The sequence below is a fragment of the Mytilus californianus genome, unplaced genomic scaffold (genome assembly GCF_021869535.1).
Source record: "Mytilus californianus isolate M0D057914Y unplaced genomic scaffold, xbMytCali1.0.p SCAF_1, whole genome shotgun sequence".
Classification (NCBI taxonomy): Eukaryota; Metazoa; Mollusca; class Bivalvia; order Mytilida; family Mytilidae; genus Mytilus; species Mytilus californianus.
The window spans coordinates 112,483,499-112,504,220 of NW_026262581.1; the positions used below are offsets into that span (position 1 = coordinate 112,483,499).

General features: G+C 31.0%; 1 protein-coding gene across 4 annotated transcripts in view; it reads left to right on the top strand.

The window, feature by feature from the left end:
- Positions 1-19,312, top strand: part of LOC127711284 (zinc finger protein 277-like) — a 295,784-nt gene extending 276,472 nt beyond the window's left edge. For all 4 annotated transcript variants that reach the window (XM_052217288.1, XM_052217302.1, XM_052217282.1 and 1 more), the window contains one exon: positions 18,973-19,312. In XM_052217288.1, the coding sequence (XP_052073248.1) occupies positions 18,973-19,165 (193 nt within the window). In that variant the 3' untranslated portion in view covers positions 19,166-19,312. The remainder of the gene's footprint in view (positions 1-18,972) is intronic.
- Positions 19,313-20,722: the final 1,410 nt, after the last annotated feature.

Consider the following 20,722-nt stretch of genomic DNA (forward strand, 5'->3'; position numbering starts at 1 on the left):
TGTTGTTGATAAAGAATTAAAAAAGCATTTCCTCTTCTTTTCGTTTCTCAAAAAAAAAATATAGTGAAGACATTTGTTACATGGATGAGGCAAAGAAAAAGATTTATGTTGTACTTTAATCTTTTCTTCCTGCTGAGATCAAGCTGTTAAAGCTCACTGAGAAAACATAAAACCATGTCTATTTTTTATATATTTGATTCTGTTGGTCCATATATAGATATTCGTCTTCTGTTGTGAGTGAGTTAAGATATATTTCCAGTCTAAATAGTTTCTATAATATCACTTTTTAAAAGTGGATAACTATTAGAAATCATGAGCAAAACCAGTCCTCATAATAAACTTCTACAGTCATAGACCTGATGATATTTTTAAAAAATTTATGTACAGATTCTATTTACCAGTAGTAAAAAATTCTTTCAGGTTGGAAAGAAATACAAGCCTAGGCTGATGAGCCTGTGGCCAAGTGGGAAGAGTGCAAATCAGATGTAGATTTTGTTTCTGCCACATGTTTTTCGGTTTTTGTTGAGCCTTCGACTTTTGTCGAAAAAGCGAGACAAAGCGATCCTACATTTCGTCGTCAACGGCGGCGTCCACAAATATTCACTCTGTAGTTAAAGTTTTTGAAATATTAATAACTTTCTTAAACTAACCTGGATTTCTACCAAACTTGGACAGAAGCTTGTTTATGATCATAAGATAGTATCCAGTAGTAAATTTTTAAAAAAAAATCTGGTTTTTCCGTATTTTACTTATAAATGGACTTAGTTTTTCTGCCAGGAAACATTACATTCACTCTGTGGTTAAAGTTTTTGAAATTATAATAACTTTCTTAAACTATCCTGGATTTCTACCAAACTTGGACAGAAGCTTGTTTATGATCATAAGATAGTATCCAGATGTAAATTTACTAAAAAGAATTTTTTTTTTTTCTGTATTTTACTTATAAATGGACTTAGTTTTTCTGCCAGGAAACATTACATTCACTCTGTGGTTAAAGTTTTTAAAATTTTGATAACTTAAACTATCCTGGATTTGTACCAAACTTGGACAAAAGCTTGTTTATGATCAAAAGCTAGTATCTAGAAGTAAATTTTGTTCAAATTTTGTACCTGTTTTTTTTTGTATTTTACTTATAAATGGACTCAGTTTTTCTTCCAGTTAAAATTACATACAGCCTGCAGTTAAAGTTTTTAAAACATTTATTAGATTCATAAACTATCCTGGATTTTTACCAAACTTGGACAGAAGCTTCTTACAATCAAAAGATAGTATCGAGAGGAATATTTTCATTAATTTTTTTCCTCATTTTTGTTGAGCCTGCGATTAACAGCAAAAGTAGGCGAGACACCGGGTTCCACAGAACCCTTACGAATTTTTCTTGTATAAAGCCCATACTAGAACAAAAAAGGCAATGTTTCTTGTGAAGCTATCAAAAATGTGATGTCATAATGATTTAGATATGAATTATAGTTCCCAAAACTACCAATTTCTTGCACAAGACAATTTAACGTAATGCAAGAAAGTTATATACACTGTATATGCACTAAGTCTCAACAACATTGAGTGTGAAATACCTTTTTTAACTAAATCTGACTTTACAAAATCCTTTCATATTCACAATATAATTTTGAACAAATATTGAACTATATACCATATGTCAAGAAATTTTTACAACACATGTGTCAAATTTTTGCAATTTATGCAGTAGACATTTTTACTTTGAAATTTATCTTACATGAATATTTCACTGCTCATTAAAATGCATTGTACCAGGCCATAAAATGAGTAAAATGAACACAGCAGATATTCAACTACCCAATCTAAGGCCAAAACTGCAAACATAACCCAATATAGGGTATCTTTATCCTTCATAAAAGTTTTTAACTATTTCATAGTTCTGTGACTCCTGCCCAGTTCAGAAGTCATGTCCATGGTTCAGAAAAATCATGGGGATATTCCAATGATATTGCATTTTTCTCAGTTGTTATTACATGTACATGTATTACACATACGGTACATGTCCTCTGTTACTCATCAAAATTCAGTGGAAACTTTATATCATAAACATTTTTTTTAACAGGACATAAAAATTCTTTACTTCAAAACCATAGAAATTTTGACACTAAATTATAAATTTTATGAAAAAAGAATACAAAATACTCATATCTTTCCTATCAATGTTTACATTAGAACACAATTTCTTTATAATTCTTTATAGAAAAAACATTGTCAGCAAAAACAAAGACGCCATTGAGATTTAAACCACCAGCATGATACAATAATGATCAAAAGGCAGATTTTTGTGGTATTTTTTATTCAAAAGTACACCAAGTTTTATTGATTTAAAATAAAAAGATCAGATATGTATTGGCACAGTGCGTTCCCAGATTGATAGCATTGGAGATTAGGAGACTGTTACTATTCAACACAAGGACTCATGTTATTAAGTACTTAAGATTCTAAACATGTAGCCTTCTCAAATTTACATATACCTGCTTGTTAAGGTTGCATATTAACCAGGGTTAAGTAGCTGTATAGGCGCACAAAGGATATATTTTATTTGTTAAAAATTAGTATTTTGTCTTTATATATTACTACTTTTTGGTAGAGTCAAATATCAACTAATGCAATCTAATGTTATATCAAACTTTTCCTTTCATATCAGCTTAAGCTGAGGATGGAAATTGGTTGACTAGTGGTGTAAATAGAAAGTTTTGACAGCTGTCTCATAGTTTTAACCTATATTGCTCCTACTTTTTACAGCTGCCTCACAGTTAAACCTATATCACCCTACTTTTTGACAGCTAATGCACAGTTTAACCTTTATTTCCTTATTTTTGTATAAAGATGACATATGTAGGTTTTTTTTTAGGGCAAAAAGACTTTTTGAGATAATTAAGATTGCATTTACATATCTAGAGGTCTTCTTTTGCATTTTGTCTTTTTAGGTTGCTGTACCATTGACCTCCCATCATCTTCCTAAGCTATGAACAAAAAGAACTATAATAAATTTTTTTGGAAACAGTAGATAAATGTTAACCATGTTGATATGTTTAATAGTTATAACTTGACTCTAAATTAAAGGGATTAAAAATGTGCTTGTAGCTGTGTTGTAAATATATCATTCTGCCTTGAAACTGACCATTATAAAACAATTGCATTTATTTTCTTGTTGCTCAAAATTGTCACAACGTTTATATATTTTCAAAGTTAAAAGTGAATACGTACATGTAGCAGAAAAGGGCCATGTGTTATGTATGCTCCATTTCAACTGCTAGTCTTAGATTTTAAGAAACAATAAATAAAGTTGTCTTTATGTTTGGAATTTTATACATATGTGTTAAAATTAACATTAAAAATGTATGTTTTGAAAATACCATGTAAAGCATGCTTAAAAAAAGGGTCATGGAACCTTTTTGGACAAAGTTAAACCATCATATATACCATGCTTAACTATCTTAGCAGACACACTTTTTTATTAAGCCCTTGAATAGCCCCTTTACATGGTATGTTAACAAAAAGTAACAGTTTTATATACATGTCATTAGTCAAAGGACAGTTAATTACATTTAATTACCAGTATCTTTTAAAAACTTAATGGCCCACATAGTCTACAAGAAGACATCTATTTTGTTTATAATTTGCATTTACAAAAGCAGCCATCTTTTAAAGTGAAGTAATAAAAAAGGTATTATGTTGATGTGCCGTGACAGGGCGTTTAGTAGAACCAAGAGTGTCGCTAATATTATGTTTACCACAATATACTTTGTTGGGATAATTTAGGTTGTATTTATACATTAGATGAAATTATTTATTTAGTAAAATCTGCTTCAAAAGTTTGCACCTGCACATAATGATACACAACATATAATTTATATAACCTCCTGCTTAGTAGAATGATCATTTTGTTTGAAGAACAAGCATGAGTCTATAGATTTTGAGCAAATTACAAAAATGGTTAAAAATTCATTTCCTTCTTATTTCCAATCTTTAATCTATTAAATCTACATATTGTTTTTATCTACCAGTAATTCATAAAAGTGTGGTTTTATATTTATTTTTTCATACTGCATTTTGGCAAGAATAAGCAATGTATTTAAAATTATTTAGGATTTAATTAAGGCATATGTTGTTTGTATCTTGTTATTTTGTGAGCTGAGCTGACCCAAAGAGTTAGTACCATCCCCATAGCATTCTTTGTATGTCTATTACCTTTTCACCTTTTTTTTAGTAATTTTTCTGAAACTACTGGGAACAAGAGTTGGTAGAAATATTGTGTATGCAAGGGCAATCTTTTCATTTAGGCAAAAAAACATGACCACTAGATGGAATTCTTGACTCTGAGTGGTCAATATTAAAATTTCTTCTGATAAAATGTAGTGCCAAGTCATTTCAAACTTTGTATAGAGTTATGCACGATTTAGAGACTCCTTAAGTTTCTTAATTTTGTTTCCTTAGGATGATTAACATGGTTCATTAGGACAGTTTTAATTTCCAGTTGTTTCTGTAATTGGTTGCCAACATGACATTTAGATTGACATTGAACTCTATGGGAAACCACATTTTCTTCTTTGCCTTTGAAACTGCTAGGCCAATCTGAACCAAACTTGGCAGAATAATGTGTAGAAGGTGGTTAAAAAATTTCTCAAATATTCTGGTAAGATGTAAACATATGGCCAATACAAAATATATTTTGTATAAATTTAGAATTTTATAATTTAAACACTGTATGCATAAATTTTGCTCTATGGATTATAATGTTTCCAGACATTACCTTGACCAAAACATACATATACTTAACCTCGGAATTTTAGTGCACATTATCACTAACATAAGAATTATAAAATTTGTTTCACATCCTAAGATCATTGTGTTTTTGTACTTTATAGTCTGTTAAACGAGATTTTAATGGTTTCGTTTATAAACATTCTACCTGTATTGTTATAAATATTTAAAATAGTTGAGGTTTTACATCCACTTTGACAATAATTTAACTATTTTATCGGGTAACATATGTAAATTATTTAATTTTCTGCATAATTATCTTAAAGGTGAACACTTAATTTCATTTTCAGTATATCTAGATCACCTTTTTGCATGAAATTTTAAGAAGATTTCTAAAAGTATGTCTGGTGAATATTATAATCTATTCAATTAAATTCTAAAAAAAAGAAGCAATAATTTTTTTTTTTTAAAATACCAAAAGACATTGACTTTGAAAAAATATAATAACTTCTTACAAAAGCAAAAACTATGTAACCTTCAGTTTAATTCTATATTAATAAAGCGTCGCGTGTATCAGCCATACAATAAAACTAACAATTACTGCTAGTTATTGGTCTCTTTGTAAAAATTATACCTTAAAAACTATAAAAGGAATTTTATGACTTTCCTTTTTATAGTGCCTACAGAATCTAAACTTTAATGTGAAATAAAAGTTTAAATGAGTTTGAATGGCAGTTCATTTATGTATTGAAATGGACACTTTGGTGAGCCTTTGTTAGTTTCATAGAGTTTTATGATCAAATCCATACATGTATTAACCAATTTGACTTGAAAAAGTTTAAATTCTATTTAAATTCTTACCAAATTTTATTTAAAGAAATATATCATATGAATTTCTCATGGATCTCAGCTTAATCCAATATTAATAATGTCACCTTAAACCACCTTTTTCACATAAGTAAAATTTATTTCAATATCTTACAGTTGTTATAATACTTCTTGATCAAGAAAATTGGCTTACAAATACTGTTTTCAGTTGTAACATTGTAACACTGATGTTCTTCAGTTTCACTATTTTCTTTCTAATCTACATGGTATACAAGTCACTTTGTGCATTGCATTTATTTGATATACAAATTTTCAAAAGAGTAATGAATGATTTAGAGACTTCTTTATACAGAATTGGAAAAAAATATAATAACTTCTATAATATTAAAGTTAAAATTTAACTTTCTAGGTTTTTGTCGTTTGTTTTTTCCTTGAAATGTGAAAAGTTCATTTAAAATTGACCAAAAAAAGTATAAAAATTGCCACCCAAATTTACCATTGCTTAGCTTTTTCTTGTGCTGCTTACAGTGGTGTATGACATCTATTTGAAATAGCTGATATTTTGAATAGACAGGCATGCTTTCATAATCAACAGATTAAAGTACTTAAAGCTTACTTCCAATACAGTGGTAACTGTGATCTATCAGCTTTTGGTAACTGTAATATTATCTAGTTTTGTCATCAGTGGTAACTGTGATCTACCATCTTTTGGTAACTGTAATACTGTCTAGTTTTGTCATCAGTGGTAACTGTAATCTACCAGCTTTTGGTAACTGTAGTATTATCAAGTTTTGTCATCAGTGATAACTGTGATCTATAAGCTTTTGGTAACTGTAATATTATCTAGTTTTGACATCAGTGGTAACTGTGATCTATCAGCTTTTGTTTACTGAAATGTTATCTAGTTTTGTCATCAGTGGTAACTGTGATCTACCAGCTTTTGGTAACTGTAATATTATCTAGTTTTGTCATCAGTGGTAACTGTGATCTATCAGCTTTTGGTAACTGAAATATTATCTAGTTTTGTCTTCAGTGGTAACTGTGATCTATCAGCTTTTGGTAACTGTAATATTATCTAGTTTTATCATCAGTGGTAACTGTGATCTATCAGCTTTTGGTAACTGAAATATTATCTAGTTTTGTCTTCAGTGGTAACTGTGATCTATCAGCTTTTGGTAACTGTAATATTATCTAGTTTTATCATCAGTGGTAACTGTGATCTATCAGCTTTTGGTAACTGTAATATTATCTAGTTTTGACATCAGTGGTAACTGTGATCTATCAGCTTTTGTTTACTGAAATATAATCTAGTTTTTCATCAGTGGTAACTGTGATCGATCTATCAGCTTTTGGTAACTGTAATATTATCTAGTTTTTCATCAGTGGTAACTGTGATCTATCAGCTTTTGGTAACTGTAATATTATCTAGTTTTGTCATCAGTGGTAACTGTGATCTATCAGCTTTTGGTAACTGTAATATTATCTAGTTTTGTCATCAGTGGTAACTGTAATCTACCAGCTTTTGGTAACTGTAATTTTATCTAGTTTTGTCATCAGTGGTAACTGTGATCTATCAGCTTTCAGTAACTGTAATATTATCAAGTATTGCCATCAAGAGGTAAATCTTATCTACCAGCTTTCAGTAACTGCAGTACTATCTAGTATTGTCATTAGTGGTAACTGTGATTTTTTTCTATTATTGTCATCATAAGTAACTGTAATCTACCAGCTTTCAGCATCTGTAATTTTTTTTTCTAGTATTGTCATCAGTGGTAACTGTTACCTACCAGTTTTCCGTAACTACTGAAGTATCCAGTATTGTCATTAGTGGTACATGTATCTACCAACTTTCAGTAGCTGTAGTATTATCTAGTTATTCGTCAGTGATAACTGTCATCTACCAGCTTTCAGTAACTGTAGTTTTATCTAGTCTGTCATTAGTGGTAACTGTATCTACTAGCTTTCAATTTAAACTGCTGAATTGAGTAATGCAAAATTGTTTTGGGACAATTTATGCTTAAACATTAATATATTTTCTAATCGAAGGGGGCTATACCCTCTACACTCCCCTTGAATCCACCACTGGTAATTGTTGTTAGAAGTGAAATCTGAACCAGAGATGAATTTAGGCATAAAATCCCATTTGGTCCTTGCATAACTTAAGTCATTCTCTATTATTTCAACTGTTTTGCTTTCTGGTATTTGCTCAAATGCCACTTCTGAAGATATTCTACATGTGCTTTTTTTGTAACATATTGTCCAAAGCTCTAGTTTTTAGTATCTGTACAAGACAAGTTGGAATATAATGTACATAACATCCTATCCAAAATTCCAATCACCAATGATGACAGACTAGTAGTTTTGACTACTTCACATGCTACACATAATTTTTTTCACAAAAAAAAACTTTATTTAAAAATAATGACAACGTAATCTGTAGTTGAACTGAATTAGTCAAAACTAATTAATCATCAAATGTCATTGTACACTAGTCTGTCATCATTGGTGATTGGAATTTTGGATAGAATGTTATGTACATTTGTAATATTATCTAGCAATGTCATCAGTGGTTACTGTAATCCTCCAACTTTCAGCATCTGTAATATTATCTAGTATTGTTATCAGTGGTAGCTGTTATCTCCCAGCTTTTAGCATCAATAATATTATCTAGTAATGTCATCATTGGTAACTGTTATCTTCCAACTTTCAGCATCTGTAATATTATCTAGTATTGTTATCAGTGGTAGCTGTTATCTCCCAGCTTTTAGCATCAATAATATTATCTAGTAATGTCATCAGTGGTAACTGTTATCTTCCAACTTTCAGCATCTGTAATATTATCTAGTATGGTCATCAGTGGTAATTGTGATCTACCAGCTTTCATCATCAGTAATATAATCTTGTAATGTCATCAGTGGTTAGCACTGGTTACTGTTTGTAATATTATCTAGTAATGTCATCAGTGGTAACTGTTTTCTTCCGACTTTCAGTAACTGTAATATTATCTCGCATTGTCATGAGTAGTAACTGTCATCTATCAGTTTTCAGTAGCTACAGAAGTATCCAGTATTTTTTATATAAAAAAATTTTTGTGGTCGTATATTGGTATGACGTTGGCGTCGTCGTCGTCCGGCGACACATTGGTTTTCGCACTCTAACTTTAGTTTAAGTGAATGGATCTCTATCAAATTTTACCACAAGGTTCAATACCACAAAAGGAAGGTTGGGATTGATTTTGGGGGTTATGGTACCAAGAGTAAAGGAATTAGGGGCCAAAAAGGGGCCAAAAATAAGCATTTTCGTAACTTCCAGACATAACTTGTGTGTTAGTGTATGGATCTCTCTGACATTGTACCACAAGGTTCCATATCACAAAAGGAATGCTGGGATTGATTTTGGGGGTAATTGCCTCAAAATTTTAGGAATTAGGGGAGAAAGAAGGGGCAAAAAACCAAGCATTTTTCTAGTTTCATGACAATTACTTGTGTGTAAGTGTATGGATCTTTCTGAAATTGTACTACAAGGTTCCATATCACAAAGGGAAAGCTGGGTTTGAGTTTGGGGTAATTGCCCTAAACGTTTAGGAATTGGGGGCCAAAAAGGGGCCAAAAATAAGCATTTTTCTAGTTTCCAGACAATAACTTGTGTTCAAGTGTATGGATCTCTCTGAAATTGTACTGCAAGGTACCATACCACAAAGGGAAGGCTGGGATTGATGATGGGGGTAATTGCCTCAATATTTTAGGATTTAGGGGCCAAAAAGGGGCAAAAAACAAGCATTTTTCTAGTTTCAGGACAATAACTTGTGTGTAAGTGTATGGATCTTTCTGAAATTGTACTACAAGGTTCCATATCACAAAGGGAAAGCTGGGTTTGAGTTTGGGGGTAATTGCCCTAAACGTTTAGGAATTTGGGGCCAAAAAGGGGCCAAAATACACATTTTTCTAGTTTCCAGACAATAACTTGTGTTCAAGTGTATGGATCTCTCTGAAATTGTACTGCAAGGTACCATACCACAAAGGGAAGGCTGGGATTGAGTTTGGGGGTGATGAATCATAAGGGGGTTCAAAAAATTTGGGGGGGGGGGGGGGGGTTTCCTTTTTTTTCTTTTTTTCCTTTTTTTTTTCTTTTAAAATTTTCCATTTTAAGTTGGTTATTTCTGATTTATATTTAAAAGCAAATAATAATGATATGTTAGGAGATGCACACCAAACAGGATGTGTAAATTATTATATAATAAGTATTGTGCAATAGCAAGAAATTTTCAATTGCACAGTATTGCACAATAGCAAGAAATCTTCAATTGCACAGTATTGCGCAATAGCAAGAAATCTTCAATTGCACAGTATTGCGCAATAGCAAGAAATATCCAATAGCACAATATTGCGCAATAGCAAGAAATTGTCAATTGTACAGTATTGCGCAATAGCAAGAAATATTTAATTGCACAGTATTGTGCAAAAGAAGATACTTCGTATAAATTGCTTATTTCTTGACCAATTTCAATGGGGTTTTATTCTTGAATTCTTGGGGTTCTTTAATATGCTGAATCTAACCGTGTATTTAGTTTTTGGATTTTGGGCCCGTTTTTAAATTGGTCCACATTGAGGTCCAAAGGGTCCAAAATTAAACTTTGTTTGATTTCATCAAAAATTGAATTATTGGGGTTCTTTGATATGCCGAATCTAACCGTGTATTTAGATTCTTAATTTTTTGTTCCATTTTCAAATTGGCCTACATTAAGGTCCAAAGGGTCCAAAATTAAACTTAGTTTGATTTTAACAAAAATTAAATTCTTAGGGTTCTTTGATATGCTGAATCTAAACATGTATTTAGATTTTTGATTATGGGCCCAGTTTTCAAGTTGGTCCAAATCGGGGTCCAAAATAAAACTTTGTTTGATTTCAACAAAAATTGAATATATGGGGTTCTTTGATATGCTGAATCTAACCATGTATTTAGATTTTTGATTTTTGGGCCCCATTATCAACTTTTTCCACATTGAGGTCAAAAGGGTCCAAAATTAAACTTTGTTTGATTTCATCAAAAATTGAATTCTTGGGGTTCTTTGATATGCTGAATCTAACCATGTATTTAGATTTTGGATATTGGACCATAAAAGGTGAATGTCCAATTTAAAATTTTTAAGTTCTTAGACCACATTCATTCTGTGTCAGAAACCTATGCTGTGTCAAATATTTAATCACAATCCAAATGCAAAGCTGTATCAAGCTTGAATGTAGTGTCCATACTTGCCCCAACTGTTCAGGGTTCGACCTCTGCGGTCGTATCAAGCTGCGCCCTGCGGAGCATTTTATTATCTAGTATTTCATCAGTGGTAATTGTGATCTACCAGCTTTCATCATCTGTAATATTATCTAGTAATGTCATCAGTGGTTACTGTGATCTACCAGCTTTCATCATCTGTAATATTATCTAGTAATGTCATCAGTGGTAATTGTGATCTACCAGCTTTCCTCATCTGTAATATTATCTAGTATTGTCGTCAGTGGTTACTGTTATCTTCCAGCTTTCATCATCTGTAATATTATCTAGTAATGTCATCAGTGGTAATTGTGATCTACCAGCTTTCCTCATCTGTAATATTATCTAGTATTGTCGTCAGTGGTTACTGTTATCTTCCAGCTTTCATCATCTGTAATATTATCTATTAATGTCATCAGTGGTAATTGTGATCTACCAGCTTTCATCATCTGTAATATTATCTAGTATTGTCGTCAGTGGTTACTGTTATCTTCCAGCTTTCATCATCTGTAATATTATCTAGTATTGTCATTAGTGGTAATTATTAAACCTTTATGTATTTTCTATATAAAAAAGAATGAAATATTTGTACTTTTTTATTCCACAGACTATTTGCCAGTCAATAGTTTCTAAGACTATTACCCCGGTCAATAGTTTTATAAACATTTCCCGTACTTTTTCATACTAATTTTTCATTGGACAACAATGACGTCACAGACTATTCTGCTTGGATTTGTGCGCTTGACAACGTTAAACTCTGAAATATCATAAACGGTATAATCTGTATGTGTCTCGTCGTAATTTCAAATTTATATATTACTTACCAGAAGCAATTAAAATAGAAAAAGAAAATCTACGTTACATATTTTAAGGACTAAAACATAACAAATTTATGGTATGGGTATGTCGTTGTCTTCATAATCTGGGATTGCTTTGGTGTATGGTAAAATATTTTAGCTAGTGTTTATTATATGCACGTGAATTTTTACACGAGGATTCCTGGTCTTGATTACAGTAATTAAAATATTGACAATTCGCCTCGAGCAATAATTGGTATCTCAGGGACAACAAACTTGCTATTACCCTCATAACCAGTCAATAGGTGTATACTGTTTTCTAAGAGCTTTCAGTATCTGCAGTATTATCTAGTATTGTCATCAGTGGTAACTGTTTTCTTCAAACTTTCAGTAACTGTAATATTATCTCGCATTGTCATAAGTAGTAACTGTCATCAACTAGTTGTCAGTAGCTACAGAAGTATCCAGTATTTTTTATCTAGTATTTCATCATAGGTAACTGTGATCTACCAGCTTTCAGTATCTGTAATATTATCTAGTTTTGTCAACAGTGGTAACTGTAATCTACCAGCTTTTGGTAACTGCAGTATTATTTAGTATTGTCATCAGTGATAACTGTAATATATCAGCTTTCAGTAACTGTATTTGTATCCAGTTTTGTCATCAGTGGAATATACTACCTTACAGTAACTGTTTTTGTATCCAGTTTTGTCATCAATGGAATATACTAGCTTTCAGTAACTGCAGTATTGTCTACTTGCGATTTCTGTTATCAGTTAGTGTTTTTGTTTATTAGTAAATTTGGTGTTGATTTAGATCTTCAGTTGTCTCTTTTGAATTTTTTCACCATTTGAACAGAATCAGGGCGACCTAATGGTGTGAATGCTAGTTCATCCAACCATAAGTTGACCGCAAGATTTTCTTTATTTAATCACTTGTGTTGTTGGGTTGACAATGAAAATGAATGAATATGAAAAAAGAATTGTGTATTGAATTGTATTGTTTGAAAAACTACCATTTTTTATTCTTTTAAGTTAAAAAAAAATATTGTAAATTTTAGTCACTTGTTTTATTCATTATTTTGTTCTCCTGATTAAAAGGTTAAAAGATGTTTTGCTTTATCAAGCATTTCCTCATTTTTTTCTTAGTATTTAGCCTTCAAGTGTTGTTGAGAGTAGTAATTAGCCTACAAGTTTTGTTTGCTATTTTGTAATATTCTCCTTGTTATTATGGATTATAGATCTATATTGCCGCCTTATTTAATGTGCTAAAATAAGAAAATGTTTAAAATCTTTCTTTTTAATGATTTATAAAATGACTATGCATTTAAACACTGGTTGTAAAGAAATTTTTGGAAGTACAAGTCAATTGAGTATTTGCCTGACATGAACAATTTACGTTTTTGTAAATGGTCAAAGTCTAAACTGTTAGATGAGAAGCAATATTTAATCAAGAACTATCTTTGTGTATTGAAAAAATGATCGATCACCTCAACGACCATTATAGAGAAAACTTTTATGATCTAATTGAATTATTTTGTTGGTCTCAAGTGAGGTTTCATTACATATTTGTGTTACTTATTGAATTCTGTCAATATAAAAACTTAATTGTGACCGTAATTTGAAATCTTTGACAACGCCTATCAGTCCTCAACTTCCACGCCATATCAGCCGATCTCTTGTCTTTGTTACCTGTAATATTGCCACAATCATTTATATCTTATGCTTCGCTTAGTTTAAAATTAAATCAAAATTTTCTTTTCAATTTTGAAAGAAAACAATTAAAAGTCTGAAGTTAATATCATTTTAGATCTTTATAGAGGTGCTTTGTAGTATTTTATTGCTGACAGATATTTGATAATGGCTCTTTACTTTACAGCACACAAATACCTCTGTCTGATATACAGACTTTTACAATCCGTCTGCTCAAATTTTACTTCATCTTTATCACAAAGAAAAGTTTATTTAAATATTGCATAGCACTTGTGGTTAGAATTTGTCAGATAATCAAATTGCAATATTATTTTCAAAAATAACAGATACTGCTCCTACACACTAGTAAATTTTAATAGAAATTTTATTTATACCGGTTCATGCAAATAAAGTTGTTTTTCTTTTATATGTCAATAGTGCAGTACAGTATCGAAAATTCAGAAATATGAATACTGGTATCTGACAGACTAATGTCTTGTGAACATCAAAAGGTGTTTTTTTTTTGATAGATTCATAATACCTTTTAAATTTTTAATTTTCAAATTCAAGGGGCCAAAAAATGGTCTTATCATACCTTCTGTAAATCAAAAAGTCACATCACAAGCCAACATGTATCAATGGTAATACAGAAAGTACTGAACGACAAGAAATTTTGTACCTGTTGTAGGAAAAATGTAGCAGCTTACAATATAGTTGCAAAATCTTAAGGAATCAACCATACTCCTTTCAATTTTGCATAATAAACTGCAAAGCGTTTATTGTAGAGGAAATGCTGCAAAGTCATTCACTCTTGCTCATATTTCTTATACATGTATATCACCAGACAAAATGTGCATTTAACCAAGACATTTATATATGCTACTAAGCTTGTGCTAGTGCATCTGATAAACAGGATAGCTTTATACTCCATAAAAAGTAAAGACTTTTATAAGGGAAAATTAAGCATGAAATAGAGATTATTAAGTGCAATTTTCCGTATAAGAAGTGGGTCAAATATGATTTGTTGTACATTGTGTTTGAATTGGTGATACGTATCTGTATTTCTACTTGTTTTATTCTACTGTCATCTTTTGTTCTTCTTGTTTGCAACAGGAAGCATGAATTCTATACAAGAGAGCACTGAAGTGTTTGTAATGTCAACAGTTGGAGGTCTTTTCCCATTGTTACAGTAGAAAACTTTATCCATTGGTGCAACAGATACTCTACCTAAGTTATCTAAGCTTGATCTATTGATGTTAAAATTGCCACCTATAAAACTTTAATTTACAACAAAACTCCAATATCAACGACATAAAATTAATGTTACGGCTCAGATTTCTTACTGGGTGACTTTACGGGTTGACATGATCCATTCAATATGAGGACAAGTCAAAAGACATCCACGTAAAAGTAACCAGAGATGGGGTTTAGTAAAAGAAATCTGAGGTTAAGACTTGTCGTCTTAATGTACAGAGCTTGTCAGACCTATGATGTAGCCTGTGTTCATCAAGTTTTCTCCTATAGGACCCTCATTTACATATGAACAAATTCTCACTTTTGATCTTCTACTTATTTTTTGAAATAGTGAGTCCTCTGTCTTCTTAATCCAGACATTTAATTTCTGTTAAGACTTGGTAAAGTAAATAAGATGACCTAGTATTTTTTGTTGTTTGAAGTTTTATCTGTTGGGATGTGTATTTTGTTACACCTGTGACTTTAAAGGTTTAGTGCTCACCTGACAAATTAGATTCAAATTAGTCAATTGGTAGGAAGGGCTAAGAAAACTTAGGAAAAAGTGTATTTAATATGGGTTTGGATATTAACTGTTTTGATATGTAGTGTGAAGGTTTGGTTGTTATGAGCACACAAAGAGGTCTTGTTTCACTTTTTATCCATTTAAGCTGTAAGAAATTGATTTTGAAGTAGGTAATCTTGAGACAAACATTCAGAAAGTCATGTTTGTTTATTTAGTGTAATGGTCATTTGTTTGTTAAACAAAAGTTGTACATAAATAACATTCTTTTAGTGTTTCATCACTTAACTCTAGGGTCATATATATATCATGATCTTAGTTGATTAAGGAAAAAAACATAGTGCTATGTTTTGTTTAAGAGCAGGCTCTTCATTTTGGTGGTTGTTTTATTATTTAAAAGTGGAAAAGAATTTTGAAATGTAATCATTAGTGATGACATTGTTAGGAGTAATACGGACTGCAGGAATCATGGATTTACAATATAAAAACAAGGAAGATTAAAACATTATTCACTTAACTAAGCTATATAAATCTATGAAAAATTTCACATATTAAACACTTTGTAAATGTTATGTTTTTGAATTTATACAAAAGGGAACTTTACATTTTCTTATACTATTTAATATATAAGAATGTATATGACTCTAGCTGCAGGATATTGTTTTCAGTTATACAATGTATAATGCAATGTTTTTGACAACCATTTTATGAATATATATATATTTGTATAATTTTATAAACTAATCTGGGACTATTATACTAATATATTATGTCTCAGAAAAGTAGATATCAGGTAAATGTCAATAAGAGAACCATGCATTAAAAGCAAAAAGAAGCCAAATGCACAGTAGTACTTCGAGACAGTACTGTCGATAATAAATGATACTTTAGTACATATTCATAATTGCAATGCTAAAAGTTCAAGTACTATCAAAGCATCAGTAGCCTTGAGGTATTAGCACCTAAAGACATCTTATTGTATCAATTATGATGTGTGGTACACCATAGCAATTGCTAACAAAAATATAGCTCACATAAACCGTGCTTTATTAAATAGCTTCAGGTTTTATATAACAAAGAATCTTCCTAACTTGATGATGGGTGACACATATTTTGTTAGACCACAAAATCTGATAATTATTTAAATTGATGCATTATTCAAATCAATAACTTTTTGTACGTCGCAGTATTCGTCATAGTAACTTTATGTTGATTGAATGGGGTAAATTCTTGTTTAATAAATCCTGTTAGATCAAGCAAAAAGAGGGAAATTAGTTTTTGTATTAATGTACACTTCCCATATCACCTGTATATCAATATAATTTTATGATCCATGTTTGTCAAAATATGTTCGATTTTAAATTGATAACTGAGTAGATGAATGCAATCTTTTTTATTATTGTATTCATAAGATCATGTCTGTGTGTTTTCTCAGGGTTTAATTTTTATTTATTAGTCCATAGAGCTCATAAAGATTGAAATGGATCTGTTATTAGAATTTGAAAATTAAATGTTGAAAGATGATAAGATAGATAAATGTAATTATAATAATTTTTCAGATCTAGTGTAAATTGCTTCCATATTTTTTAAAGATAGGTCTTAAACAGGACACACAAACTTACTGCTGAAGATCACATAAAACATAGAGAATATTTTTGGTGATGACTGAAATTATATACTTTTATTTGTATATTAACCTATTTTTCAAAAATCATTCATTTTGAAATAGTTTGAAAAGCCGAGCTGTTTCATCATAAACTTTTGAAAAGTAATCAAGAATGAAATTTACTAACTTTTAAGAAAATACTGACCATACTAGAGACATATTTTTTATTGACTGTCATATGGACATTTATAACACCATTTCATGCTGACATATTTGTATCAGTAACACTATTACTATCTCCAAACACATAAACATTATGTTACAGTGACATATCTGTATCAATGGCACAATAATTGTTCCCCACACATAAACATTATGTTACAGTGACATATCTGTATCAATGGCACAATAATTGTCCCCAACACATAAATATTATGTTACAGTGACATATCTGTATCAATGGCACAATAACTGTCCCCAACACATAAACATTATGTTACAGTGACATATCTGTATCACTGGCACAATAATTGTTCCCCACACATAAACATTATGTTACAGTGACATATCTGTATCAATGGCACAATAATTGTTCCAAATACATAAACATTATGTTACAGTGACATATCTGTATCAATGGCACAATAACTGTCCCCAACACATAAACATTATGTTACAGTGACATATCTGTATCAATGGCACAATAACTGTCCCCAACACATAAACACTACTTTACAGTCACATCTGTATCAAATTGCAGTGATACTATTTCTAAACACATAAATACCAAGTTACAGTGACATGTCTGTATCAATTTCACAATAACTGTCCCATAACACAATGTAACAGTGACATATCTATATCAAATTGCAGTGATACTATTTCTAGCACACATAAACACTATGTTACAGTGACATATCTGTATCAAATTGCAATGATATTATTTCTAAACACATAAACACTTTGTTACAGTGACATATCTGTATCAAATTCACAATTACTATCTCATAACACAATGTAACAGTGATATATCTGTATCAAATTGCAATGATACTATTTCTAAACACATAAACACTATGTTTCAGTGGCATATCTGTATCAATTGCAGTGATACTATTTCTAAACACATAAACACTATGTTATTATGACATACCTGTATCGATTTCACAATAACTGTCCCTTAACACAATATAACAGTTACATATATATATCAAATTGTAGTGATACTATTTCTAGCACATATAAACACTATGTGACAGTGACATATCAGTATCAAATTGCAGTGACACTATTGCTTAACCTATAAACACTATGTTACAATGTCATATCTGTACCAAATTGCAGTGATTCTATTTTTAAACACTGACAAACTATGTTATTTTGACATATCTGTATCAATTTCACAATAACTGTCCCTTAACACAATGTTACAGTGACTTATCTTTATCAAATTGCAGTGCTACTATTTCTTAACACATAAACACTATGTTACAATGACATATCTGTCATTATATGCAAAATAACTATCCCTTAGCACAATGTTACAGTGGCATATCTGTATCAAATTGCAGTGATACTATTTCTAAACACATAAAACTATGATACAGTGTCATATCTGTTCAATTGCACAATAACTGTCCTTTAACACAAGGTTACAATGACATATCTGTACCAAATTCCAGTGATACTATTTCTAAACACATAAACACTATGTTACAGTTTCATACTTGTATCAATTTCAAAATGACTGTCCCTTAACACAATGTTACAGTGACATTTCTGAATCAAATTGTGACGATACTATTTCTTAACACATAAACACTATGTGACAGTGACATATCTGTATCAAATTGCATTGCTATTACTTCTAAACACCTTTCTGTTTCAAATGCTATATTACTGTCAACACTTACACATCATGTCATAGGCCAAACCTGTTCACAAGGTTTTATTTTGGTGGTTTCTTTTATTCCTGACTCTGATCTTCTTTCATGATCCAATGTATGTGAGGGGATATTTTTAATTTTATTTCATGTGATACCTTTACTAAGACCTTGATCTCAAAAACTTGATTATAACCAGCAAAGTAGGTGAAACATTCAGCGTGTGCACTCTTGTTCTAGTTTAGCTTATGACACTACATCATATTGGAATAATTAGATTTGGAGAGGTAATAAAACTAGAAATTTTTAGTAGTATTCAACATTCATTTAAGAAGGCTTTGTTATAATAAATTTTTTCTCCATTTAGAATTATTCAATAATTTATATGCATTGATTATATACTGATATTTACACATTTTTACAGGTATTTCTTCCCAACATATGAAAATGACAATTTATTATGTCAGCTTGAAGACGATGACAATGATCAACAGATGAATCAAGATGGCAGCACTACTAGTTGCCATGGTAATGTGACTGTGATAGCAGAAGATAACCCTGTAGAAAACACAATATTAACAGATGAGAAACTGAGACGTGAAATACTAATGTCATAATTCAAAATGGAGATGTCAAGATTATTATGAGGAATTAAATCTTACTGTGATATTGATTACTGAAAAAATATTGCTACTATGCATATACATAAATACAAGTGTATATATAGGTGTTATTTAATGCATTAAAATTATAACAGACCCATATCTCTGATTTCTGAAATAAAACTGAGCTCACCTAAAACAAGAATTTGGGGAGTGGGAATTGATCCACATGCAAGAATTTTCATTTATGTCATAGTAAGGGGATACATTCACACCCTGCTCAACTTGTATGTCGATCTGATCAACACACTGTGCATTACCATTTGATTGACTTATGATTACAGATTCTTAGTGATTGCAGAAGTTGTATCATATGCATTGAGAATATGTCAATGATTTTTATACGCCCGTTTACGGGACGTATTATGGTATACCGTTGACCGTCTGTCCGTCCGTCCGTCCGTCCGTCCGTCGTCAACATGTCGGACATTAACTTAAAAAAGCCTTAATCAATATACATGAAACTTTGGTGAATAGTTTATATCTATTGACGTGAGCTCCCTTTTGTTTTTTATAAATTTCAGATTTACCATTTCCGAGTTTTGGGGTTTTATTCATTAAAAAAGGGGGGATTTTCCAGTTTTCCGACAATAACTCAAGAATGCTTTCACCAACTTGCAAGAAATTTTTGTGAATTATTTATATCTATTGACATGAGCTCCCTTTTGGATTTTTATAAATTTTAGATTTAATGTTTCCAAGTTGCAGGGTTTTATTCATAAACAAAAAGGGATTTTCCAGTTTTCGGACAATAACTAAAAAATGCTTTCAGCAGTTCTCATGAAACTTTGGTGAATTGTTTACAGGGGCAGATCGAGGATTTTGGAAAGGGGGCATAGTATTAAAAAAATTTTGGACTTTTTTTGGCTAAAAAACATAAAATAAGTGTAAAATGCATTTTATAGTTAAAGTGTAGGGGTTGGACATTTTTGGTGCCGTATTCTCTCCATTAATTGTCTATTATAAAATGATTGGATGGATCCAAAGCTATGTACTAATTAATATATTTGATGTGGGATTTGTCAGTAAAAAATGGACATGGAAAATTCTCGTTTGTTGTATGGTTAGTTAGCATAACCTCACAGATTTCTTGTTGTAAACAAGATATACGGCTATTCAATGAAATTTACAATACAACCGACACGAAGAAAGACAAACAAGCAATTTTTATCCAAATGTTTGGTTGAAATGTTTCAACCAACAAGGGAAGTGAGGGGTTCCAAATCAACCAAAGGCTACGAATGAGTAGGAAATGACAATGAAGTTGTGAATGACGGTCGACGCATGGAGACATATAGGCCACACCCAGCAGGCAGGTTGCAGTCGGGCCTTGAAAAAAGTATTCAGTATATCAGTTCTGCGAAACAGACATTCTGGTCAGATATGGGATTCACATGCAACCCCCAAAAAAAAATTACGCCCGTTTTTTATTCATCATGTTCATTTAGTGCTAAATAATTTTGTTGAAAATTTTTTTTTCTAATAGCAAAAAAGTGGACAAGATTATTGTTT